The 12,016-nt window shown below is 32.7% G+C and overlaps 2 protein-coding genes across 6 annotated transcripts in view; one reads left to right on the top strand and one right to left on the bottom strand.

Moving 5' to 3' along the window:
• CNTN5 (contactin 5) overlaps window positions 1-12,016 on the bottom strand; it is a 1,277,146-nt gene that overhangs the window by 145,434 nt on the left and 1,119,696 nt on the right. For all 5 annotated transcript variants that reach the window (XM_072795132.1, XM_072795133.1, XM_072795136.1 and 2 more), the window contains 2 exons: window positions 4,948-5,075; window positions 2,662-2,837 (listed from right to left, as the gene is read on the bottom strand). In XM_072795132.1, the coding sequence (XP_072651233.1) occupies window positions 2,662-2,837; window positions 4,948-5,075 (304 nt within the window). The remainder of the gene's footprint in view (window positions 1-2,661; window positions 2,838-4,947; window positions 5,076-12,016) is intronic.
• On the top strand, window positions 4,727-8,397 carry LOC140615218 (G-protein-signaling modulator 2-like). The gene is made up of 2 exons (XM_072795138.1): window positions 4,727-5,165; window positions 7,124-8,397. Exons 1-2 carry the CDS (start codon window positions 5,163-5,165, stop codon window positions 7,769-7,771), a joined length of 651 nt encoding a protein of 216 aa, XP_072651239.1. The 5' UTR covers window positions 4,727-5,162; the 3' UTR covers window positions 7,772-8,397.

The following is a 12,016-nucleotide window of genomic DNA, read 5'->3' as shown; positions in this document are numbered from 1 at the left end:
TCATGAAGCGGTATTTTGCCACCTACAAGATGCTAAATATCAACAGCATTGGTACTCCCCCACCCCCACCCCCACCCCACCCCCGCGAGAGTTGGTTGATTCACTTGACACTATGCAGTGTTAATGGGCTTAAAATTACACCTCTCTTTCTTTTCTGATTTACCCTATTCATTCACCCACTGGTGGGTGAGGTCCTGGGGCAGTTAAATCAAAGGCATACTTGATTCCTGTTCCTGCTTGAGTCCCTGAGTCTGTGTGGCTTCCTTACTCTGTTGTGCCAGCCTAGACCCCTGAGTCCCTTCGATGGCTCTCCTCTGAAACTTAGAGCAGGCCATAGATCGCCTTCTCTCTGAGCTCTGTCCTGTCCCTCTTATTTCCAGAATCTTCAGCTGGCATCTCAACAGAAAGTAGCCTACAAGTCCAGAAGCCTTCTCAAAACTCCCTAAAGCTTTTATAATACTTTTACTTCTTCTCCTAAAACATATTATTTGGGGGATAGAATGTCTTTTTCTTTTTTCTCTCTGATTTTTCAATGTCATAAAATGGAATTTTATCCAGTGTATCCTTGAAGCCAGACAGGGCCCAATCAATGTTCAAGATAATTGAAAGAGGAGGAGGATTTCTTTTACACCTTGCAGTTTTGGAGCTTCCAAATATTTTTAAGTACATACATATTTCTCTTAATTATTCTAAGTATACTAGAATGATGAATGCTAAATTATATTAAAGCTAAATATTTTTCTCACTTCTCAGTATGATAATTTGCTTTGTTTTTTCTTATATTCTATAGTTTCTTATCCCTTATGTCATCAAGAGCCTAATTTTAATATGACTCGTTACCATATGGGTTGGCACGGATTAAGGAGTCAATTTTGTACTACTTAAGGGCAAGAATAGCATATATATAAAAGGAGGGGAACAGCAGGTGTTATTAACTCCCAACCTTAAGAAAAATATAAAAGGTATATATTGCTATAAATGAATGATACCAAACCAGAGTGATAATGTCTAAGAGGCAGAAACAAGGAAACATAATTTTACCAGGACAATTAATTTCTCTGTTGGTATTTTAAAATAGAGAAGGGACCTGTTTACTTGGAAAAAACCCACCAATATTCATTTTAGATATTTTTTACTTTCTATATCTGATCATTCAAAATGAATGTTTACAGATAATCCTAGGAAGATATATATTGTCTGATATATTTTCCGTTTCAAATGTGATATTTTTGTATCACATTTTTCTCGTTCTGTTTCTTTGGTTCACAATCACGAAGGAAATGTTGACCGCACGTGAAGGAAAGGAAAGTCACAAATTAGAGGAAAATGAGCGTAATTTAGCATGATCTAAATATTTTACATATAACATAATCACTAATAATTAAAATTAATTTATCTGGTTAGATAATGTAATTGGTAATTATTTCTTATATATATAGTGTCTCCCATTAATTTCAAAAAATAAATCAGGGTGAAAAGAAAAATGTAGAAGAACATGTTTAATTGTGATTACATTGGCAAATGCAATAAAGATAGCTCATCATTATTCTTCTACTAACTGAAATTTATCCAGTTCTAAAGTGAGAAGGGACGTTGGAAATTTTCCAACTGCAACTCATTCACTTTACTCCTCTATGAGTTAAATGCCCAGGAAAGCCAAGTGACTGGCTTTTTGTTACAAAGCTAATTAGGGACTGCGCTGGGACTTGACCCAGAAAATTCCTGACTTTGGGTCTAGGATTTTTTTCCCTGTATCATATCACCTGTAAAATAAAATTCAGTCTAAACTGAGCTTTACATATGTTTGGTCTTACTACAGCTGTGGTTTTCTAGTGTTTCCCAAAGTGTCTAGAGAAGAATAAATGGATAATAATAGAGAAGCATTTTCAATTGGATTTGGAGGCATAAATTGCATTTGGATCCATATAAAAGGAGTATTTCAGCCAAAATATCTCTCTGGTACCTTAGTTCCATCATCCTTCTCATTTGTCATTATGTCACTATTTTATGTTAAGAGTGTGGGGAAGGAGGTCTTTTTTCACTTCTCTATTGACAACACTGTGGTGTTCTATAGGATTTGGTTCAAAAGATCTCCACTGTATTCAGTTGACTGCCACATAGATATTACAAAGAAAGAACTTGGTAGACAAGAAACAAATATATCTGTAAATGTTTATCTAAGGCTGACATGTTGCATGTTTATGCTCTAAGCTCATGTTTAATTCTTGTGAGGAATTAAAGAATATCCAAAATTACTATTTCTTGAGGAATAGGACAAGCAGGCTTATTTCATTTATTTATTGAGTCATAATTACTGTTAACCCTGCTTTAAATAACAGTATTATGTAACAATATGACTTTTAAGAAATAATATGTAAATATATTGATAATATTAATCAAGTAAATAAAAGTGGGAAAAACAGATTTGCATAATGAAGAATTTCCAATTTCTTACTGGGTTTTAAAAAAATACTTTCAAAAAAATAAAAAATAAAAAAATACTTTCAACTTGATGTAACATAAAATAATGAAAGAAAATAATTGAATCAAATTGTTTTTTTTCCTATTTTTCCTTAACATTTCATAGATAAGAAAGATTTACATTTAAGTGTAAATTTAAAAAATCATTAGTACTCAACAAATAAAAGTGTATTAACTTACGGCCCTGATGCTTTCAAAATGTCCACCTTCTTTCTCGAAATCAATAGGCTGTCCTTTTAGTGTCCAGTAGAAAGTAATATCCAAACTAGCATCATGAATTGCTTTGCAATTAAGGACAATGCTTTCTCCCACTGTTAACTCTGTTCTTTTAGGAGTAAGTTCTATTTTTGTAGGTTCTATAGAAATAAAAATACATTAATTAACATAATCAACACATAGTATTTCCCTGTATTTATATTTTCAATAAAAAAGAAAAATTTAAGCAAGGAATCTAGACAATGCAGTTGCTCTAGGTGCACATCTTTAAGTGAACTATTATTAGTTGAAATACTACTTTTTTGTGTGTGCTAGGACATTTTACTATGCTTGTGCAGGGGACTGATGATTTAAAAATTACTATTCCATTAAGAAGTAAACTCGGACGAAAAAGGTAAGAAAATACATAAGTATAAGCAGCATTTGGCATTCCTGAAGAGAGAAAATTAGAAAAGAGAAGCCATAGCCTCCCTGTCTACCTTCAAGGATCAACCCATATAAATAAAAGGATTTTTATCATAAAAAAATGTTCCATATCTAAGGAGGAAAAATTCAGGTGAGTTCACTTCTTTAAAGGTTATAGGAAGCACTGCCCTCAAATTACTATTTTAACAGAGATAAAAATATAATACTGTTATTATACTGACTTATATTGGCTTTATACTCTACAAAACCATTTTATGAATAGAAAAAAGCACTGATAGCTGATTATAAAATAATCACTTTTGATAAATTGTGGATGCTTTAGTTGAGATCCAGAAAAAAAAAAAGGCAAATTATTGAAGGGAAAAATTTTTTGAGAAAAAAATTTGAGTGCTTGATTACTTAATGATTCAATTAAATTTTTAAAAATAGATACATTTTTATTGTGTCGGGACAGCTTTGAAACAATAAAGGCTAATACTGCTGTACATCTAAGGGTTATTTAAGCTAGTTATCAAATAATTGACATTTTTTTTTCATAAAATAGGGAGGTGATAGAGATAGGATTTTGATTTAGTATTTTTTCCTAATTAGATTCCTGATTATAGGTGCCTCAAAAAGACTGAAACAAATGATTGAAAGTCAGGTTAATTTTTCTATTTATTCTCTGTTTTTGGCAATAGAATAGTCTGATGAAGCAGATATTCCTTGTGGCTTTCTAAGTTTTGGCTTCATCAGAGAAGACAGATAATATTGAAGTTTAACTTTGTGAGAATTGGAATGTTCTGAGTAACTAAATATTTCATTTAACTCTGATTAACAGAAAACTTTTTTGTTAGTTATTATTTAAAGATGTCTGTGAATCCAGCATTGCTTAATATGACAATGATTGTTTAGTACAATAAGACACAGACTAGCGGACAGAGATGGATTCCCATAATGTATGCTATAAATGAAGTCATCTTTTAAATTATCTTCTTTTCTTCCGTTAATGTTTGCTTCTTTTCTAAAATATCAGAGTGCTGGCTATTTTAATGACATTTTTATTTTTAAAGAAAAAAACTCAACATTTCTATGTTTTCGTAACCAAATATGATTCACTATATAATACATGCCCACATGGAAAAAGTTGATTGACAATACAGTTCAGTTGTGAAAAATCTTTCTTTGTCAACTGATGTGATTTTCTGTCTAACATATGGGATTTTCTTAGTAATAAACAATATGTAGTCTCAAAAACTGTCCTATAGGCCAAATTCTAGTTCATGACAGAAATAGAAAACTAATAGAAACATTTAACTAATGTTAAACATTTAACATATAACACTAAAACATGACAGTACATAACAAATTCCATTGATGCAAACACCAAAGAGCAGCTCATGCAAGCATTGATCTGATACACACTCTTGACAGCATACATTCATGCCCTCCTTCTGCCCCAGATCCCCAGTAGTAGTGCTAACAAAATAATATTACTGATTGATGCTAAAATTAATCTTGATGGAGGAAAATATTTTTATACTTTTGGAATGCTTTTAAATTTTGAGACATTAAAACTTCAGAATGCTTTCTTTATATCCTCACATACTTTGTTCAAAGCAAAATACTTAAGTTTCCACCAACAAGGTATGCCTTCCTTTATGGTTTCCTAAATAATGAAAAGGGACAGCTTGGCTGTTTTAGTTCTATGTGTGCAATGTATCTTATCAATAGGATCATGCACACACATACGTGCAAACACATTTTACATGCACATTATATTTATTCACTTTCTGACAAAGCTATGAAACTATGTTTATAACACAGTTAGCCACATTTTCTTACCTTTTACAGATACTGAAGCTATGATTTCAGAAGAACCAAAGACATTTTCCCCTTGGCAAACGTACTTTCCCTCATCTGATTTAGAAGCATTTAGGATCCGTAGACTTCCGTCCGGAAGATTAGCTATTCTGAAAATTATTAAAAAAGGTTTTTTCCTCTTTTACTGCAGATCAGCTAAGTGGTAAAAAATTCTGAAGACGTCTGAAACCACCACCATGGTAATAATAAATAAGATAAAGAGATCACTGTGAAAAGATGCAGTGACAGTAGAAATGCTTTACCCTTCAAGAAATTGTGCAATAAACCCACTTAATAACTTCTCATATTTAAAAGGGTTAGAGAGTCATCGGTAATTTTTCTCTTGATACTTTTTGACAGTTAATTTTAAAACCTGTGGGAAAAGGTGACCTGAATTTGGTTATTAAAACTTATACTATAATATCACCCAGTGATATTTTAATATGAAGCTTGAGTATTTTACGTCAAACCCAGAGTGACCTCAAAAATCAAATATAAAAAGAAACAGCATAGAGACATAGAGAAGGACAAGTGCAGAACATATACAGCCAAGAGATGATTTATGGTGGCTTCTCTACAGTGCCACAGCAAGGGCTTGAAGACAAGACCTGATACCTGGTACCTCGGCTGCTGGCACTGCACTTTTTAAATATAAAAACACGGTATCTGAGTTTGTATTTGGATTTTTTGATACCCAAGTTCAGTGAAAATTAGGTTGACATTTGGGATTACCATATTATCCTGTGTATTCATCATTGCAGAAATATATGGATTTTAAAGTTAATTTTAATTTTTTTTAATTTAATTTAATTTTTTTTAAACCGATGCATCAACCTCCTCAAGCAACCTGAAACAAAATAAGTGGCTGTTGTGGCTTTATTTGATATGCCATTAGAGTGAGGACTGACTTTTAGGGGAGGAGTAACAGGTGTTTGGTAAGAACCAGTGGTCCTACTGAACTTAAAATCCTAAAATTGGATTTTCCTAGTTCTGAAAAGAATAGTTTATTCCATGGTAATATGATAATATCATACCATTTATGAAAGAAGAATATGGGTTAAATATTTTAGTCAACATCCTTCATGTTATTTTAAAATATGTATTCCATCTTTCCCATCACCCAGAACAGAGTTGCTGAAAGTGTTGAGCCTTGTTATAGTTGGATTAGATTCTAGGTTGCTGACACTGCTTATGAATTGATATTTACATATTGTCATCAGTAAAGATACCAGTTTAAAAACATCGTACTTTTTTCAATATACATCAAAACTGCTTTACAACTTATAAGAAGGAAGACAAGCTTAGAAGCAAGCCAAACTAATTTATGTCTAGAAGAGATACTAACTTCAGACATTTGGAAAATACAGTGCCCTTAAAAGTTATATAATCCATGTAAGATGGTCAATGCAAAATTCTGATTATTAAGAGAGTGCTGATTTTGTATAAAAATTCCATTTTAATTCCAAAGATACACATACTATCACAGGATATAATTGAAAGTAAAAATTATGCTTTTGTAAGCAAATAGGCTTTTTCATTATAATTATAACTTTATTGAGTTATATACTTTATTGAAATGTAGCTAAATTATTATAATTTTTACTAATGTTTTAAAAATATCTGCATTTTATTGATTGGCATAAATTCTAAGCTAGCAGGTAAGAAATGTGGCTTAATATTCACTTCCTTTAAAGAAATAAATGTATCTTAAGACATTGGCAAGAAAAAAAAAAGACATTGGCAGTATTTCAGCTCCTGATTTAAGGTAAGTCCTTTCTCACTGACAGGAGCCAATATATCATATACTCCTTTTAAAGATAGTTTATGAACACCTCTGTACTTTGGGCCACTTGGGGGATGAAGGATTTTGAATATTATGGTGTTTTTTATCTGTCAAGTAGCAGTGTCTTTTAACCAAAAGCCTTTCTGCTGGTTCAAATTACAGATCTTTATTGGATGAGCTCATATTATTTTTTTAATGAAAAATGAAAATGAAAATGAAATGAAAATGAAAAATTTTTTTAAAGAAAAAAATAGATTAAACAGTGAATGTGACTTACATTATAATAGCTGGCTATTATGAATATAATTATTTAGATAACTAAATATTGAATTAATATTTTCTTGCAATTTCCAACCTCTTTATCTACCTTCTTAGGCAAAGTTGCTCTTTGTCAACAGATTAAAGGGGAAAAAATGCAAAACTAATTCCTCCACTAAAGTTCTCCAAGATGCCAGTAATTGGAATCACCGAATTCCAAATTCTCAGAGCAAAGTCAGTACAGATTCTATTGGAGATGAAGGGTTCTTTGACCTGGTAAGCCAATTTCAGAACAATCGGATGGATGATCAGAGGTGCTGCTTACAAGAACAGAGCTGTGGGCCAGCTTCAACTGCAGCGTCTTCCACTCCCCCTAGAGTGATGCTTAAAACATCATCTGTTTTCATGGTGTCCCCGAACATGGATGAGTTTTTAGAACTTGCCAGCTCACAGAGTCGCCATCTCGATGACCAAAGGGCCAGTTTCAGTAATTTGCCAGGTCTTCGTCTGACACAAAACAACAATAAGTCTGTACTTGGCCACCTGATGACTAATGACAACAAAGAGCCTGATGAAGACTTCTTTGACTTCCTTGTAAAATGTCAAGGGCCCAGATTAGATGATCAAAGATGTGCTTCACCACCTGCCACTACAAAGGGACCAACAGTACCAGATGAGGACTTTTTTAGCTTGATTTTACATTCTCAGGTGAAAAGAATGGATGAACAGAGTTCTTTTACAAAGAGATCAAAACAGAGACACTGAATTTGTACTGAAGGACCTTTTGCAAAGTAAAGCTTTGTTGGAATTTAAAAATATGGGGAAAAATAAGCAAACCACTAGTTATTTAAAAATAATCTCATTTCCTTTCAGAACACGGCAAAGAAACTCAATTTATTTTTCCTTAAAAGGAGAAATTATAGCACTGTAATACAGCTTAACATGCTCTAGAATGATGTAAATATTTAATCTTTAATAGTATATTAGCATTCTTCTGGACATAGATTTGTTTCAGGGTGGAGGTGTCTGATCAAAGGTGCTTCATCACCTTTTGTGGTTAAGGCTCAGGATTGTGTTCTTTGGCAACTTGTTAGATTCCTTTACCTAGTGCTTGTAAAGTAAGAAGGTAAATGAATCTAGACTAGAGTTTAATCCTCGTGCTAATTCTTTAAAGTCTTAATGGACAATGACATTTTTTTTATACTGAACCATGGAGGTAGTGAGAAATTATGCTGTTTAGTAAAAATAACAACCTTGTCCAATGTGTAAAAAAAAAAAAAAATCTTTTTAAAAATCTAGATCTTTTTTTTCTGCTAAGAAAGCCGCATTTTCAATGTTACTAGTTCAAAGCCATTTATAATAACAACTCTTAAATAAACTTCTAGCATGTTTTGGGCCCTTAAAAAATAAAAAAAACTCTTCTATTAGCATGTGACTCTTAAATTTGAAGTTTTCAAATTTGGGGATTAATTCTGTTGAGAAGTCCTTGAAATTGGAGTAGAATGGTAAGGCACTGGTGAGGTAAAGGTCTGTTGGGGGTAGGAGGAGATGAAATGCAAACCAGCATTCTAGATTAGGTACTAAGTCATGCTTACTATATTCCTATCTCTAAACTTCTCCATGAGTTTCTGCCTAGCCCTCAAAAGGTCTTGGTTTCCGTTTTGCACCAAAATACTGGATCTCTGCTGTGTTTATCTGCCCAATACCACAGTCCATTTAGGATAGCACCATGCTTAACCCTATTTTGCAAGGATTTATTGCTAACTTCTTGATGCCATTTTGATTTCCAAATTTCAAGGCCATTTTCTGGAACTTCTATTTCCATTTTTGGCTTACCTATCAAGATACCTCACAAGTTAGTTAGGTTATTCCAAGTATACTGCTTGCCTGCAGATACTCAGATACTACCTACTTACCTGCTTTAATTTTAGAGATCATGCTGACTTCCAGATTATATTTATTTTTGGTATCATATCATATATTATTGTAGAATCATTAATTAAAATGATATGCTTTAAAATCAGAGAGGGTAGAGCTCAAATTCCTGCCATTGGCTAGTATGTGTGTGATTTTTTAAAAATAAATTTTATTTATTTATTCATGAGAAACACACAGAGAGAGGCAGAGACACAGGCAGAGGGAGAAGCAGGACCCTGGGATCACAATCTGAGCCAAAGACAGATGCTCAACCACTGAGCGACCAGTCGTCCCTATGTGTATGATTTCAAGCTTTTAATCTCTTTCCTTATATATGAAATGTTGTAATTATATCTTTCTTCAAAAGTATTAACTAAATGATATATGTAAATTATTGTGCTTTAGTCATGTTGATAGCCATTAATTGAAAATGTACTCAAAAACAAAATTTGTGACAAATTTTAAAAAGGAAAAAGTAGAGAGTTGTAAAACTCAAGTAGTTTAGGGTGTTCAGTAAGTCTTTTCTTGGGACGAATATTTGAGCTGAGAACTGGAGGATGACAGGAAGTTAACTAGGAGTTAAGTGTGGGGAAAGGAAAAGGAATAGCATTTGCAAAGGCCTTGAGGTGAGAAAAACTATACCCTTGAAGAACCAAATGGTTAATTATGATGGAAGCATATAAAATGGGGTGGAAATGGTCCAAACTGAAACTGGAGAAGTAGATGGAGGAAAGATCATATAGAATTTGGTATAGTATGGGAAACATTTGGTCTTTATTTTAAGGGAAATGGGAAGCTGCCATTTTTTTTAAAAAACGGCTTTATTGTGGTGGGTAGTCATATCATAAGCTCACATGTTCAAAATACAGACTTTGAAAAGTTCTCATAAATGGATGCAGAAACAAAACCATTAGCACAATAAAGATAGTCAACACATACATCACCCCAAAGTATCTCTGTGATCTTTTGTATGCTCTCCCTCTAACCTCTTCTTATCATACATCTACTATCACCAGGCAACTATTGATTTGCTTTCTGTCCTTTAGTAAGTCTGAACTTTTACCTAATTTTATATACATGAAATCATAACATCATATATTCCTTTTTGTCTATCTTATTTCACTCAGCATTATTCAGTTAAGATAAAATTGAGATTCATGTGTGCTGTTGTGATGACCAATAATCTAATCATTTTTATTACTGAATAGTATTCCATTGTGTGTATAAACCACTACTTATTTATCCAATCACCTCTGGTGAATGTTTGGGCCATTTTTAGCTTGGAGCTATTATAGATAAGGCTGCCATCAACATTTGGGTAGCAAGTGTTTTTGATTATCTTGCTTTTATTTCTTTTGGGTAAGTACTTAGGACTAATCACTGGATCATCTGCTTTATGCTTTATGTTTAATGTTTAATTTTTAAAGGAGATTCTGTACTGTTTCCAAGCAGTTATATGACACTTTACATTCCTAGCAGCATTGCCTGAAAATGCTTGCAATACTTGAAATGGTCAGTCTTTTTAATTTTAGCTCTTATAATAATTAGGTAGTAGAATCTCATTGTGGTTTTAAGCTGCATTTCCTTAATGACTAATGATGTTGAACATCTTTCAGGTACTTATTTCCCATCTATGTATCTTCTCTGGTGAAGTGATCAAATATTTTACCCAATTACTTATGAAATTGCCTTCTTATTTAGGTTTGACAGTTTTTAAAAAATATTCTAGATATAACTCTTTTTTCAGATAGGAAAATTGCAAATATTTTCTACCAGGTTATGTCATGTCTTAACATTTTTCCAACAACAGAAGTTCTTGAAGCTGATGAGGTACAATATATCGATTTTATTTTATGCTTTGGGTTTCTGTGGTTGTACTTGGAAATCTTTACCTAACTTAAGGTCACAAAAAGTTCTCATTTTCTTCTAGAAATGTTACAGTTTTAGGTTTTATGTTTGTGTCTATGATTCACTTTTGAGTTACTTTTTCTTTACGCTATGCGATATGAATCTAACTTTTTCTCCTGATTATTTTATTTCATCATAAAAAATTAATTTAATTTTAATTCCAGTATAGTTAACGTATGGTGTTATAGTAGTTTCAGGTGTACAATATAATGATTCAAGAATTCTATGCATCACCCAGTGCTCATCACAACTAGTGCAGTCCCTTAATCCTCATCAACTATTTCGCCCATTCCTCTACCCAATTCCCCTCTAGTAACCAAAAGTTTCTTCTCAATAGTTAAGAGTCTGTTCCTTAGCTTGTTTCCCTCTCTCTTTGCTTTGCCTTGTTTTGCTTTGCTCATTTTGTTTCTTGAATTTCACATATGAGTGAAATCATATGGTATTTGTCTTTCTCTTGCTGGCTTATTTTCCTTAGCATTATACTCTCTAATTCCATACATGGCCTTGCAAATGGCAAAATGATATTCTTTGTTATGGCTGGAAAATATTCATATATTATCCAGCCATTATATATATATATATCACAAATGACATATTCAGTAAAGGCTTAGGATCCAAATATATAAAGAACTATTATAACTCAACCATATATATATATATATATATATATATATATATATATATATATACATGCACACACACACACACTTATGCCACTTTTTTTTTTACCATTCATCAATTGATGTACATGTGGGTTGCTTCCATAATTTGACGATTATTAATGATGCTGCCATAAACATAGGGATTGAATGTATCATAAACATAGGGGTTGAATTACTGTTTCTGTATTCTTTTGGTAAATGTCTAGGTGTCTGATAACTGGATTGTAGGGTAGTTCTATTTTTAATTTTTTGAGGAATCTCCATACTGTTTTCCAGAGTAGCTGTACCAGTTTGCATTCCCACCAACAGTGCCTGAGGGTCCTCCATCTTTGGCAATACCTGTTTTTTTTATGTGTGTGTTTTTTATTTTAGCCATTCTGGCTGGTATGAGATGATACCTCATAGTTTTGATTTACATTTCTCTGATAATAAATGAGGTTGAGCATCTTTTCATGTGTCTGTTGGCCATCTGTATGTCTTCTTTGGAGAAATGTCTGTTCAGGTCTTCTGCCCATTTTCAATT

Source organism: Canis lupus, chromosome 23, assembly GCF_048164855.1.
Source record: "Canis lupus baileyi chromosome 23, mCanLup2.hap1, whole genome shotgun sequence".
NCBI classification, from domain to species: domain Eukaryota; kingdom Metazoa; phylum Chordata; class Mammalia; order Carnivora; family Canidae; genus Canis; species Canis lupus.
The sequence above is the reverse complement of the archived record's forward strand: the minus strand, read 5'-3'. Positions and strand labels throughout refer to the sequence as shown.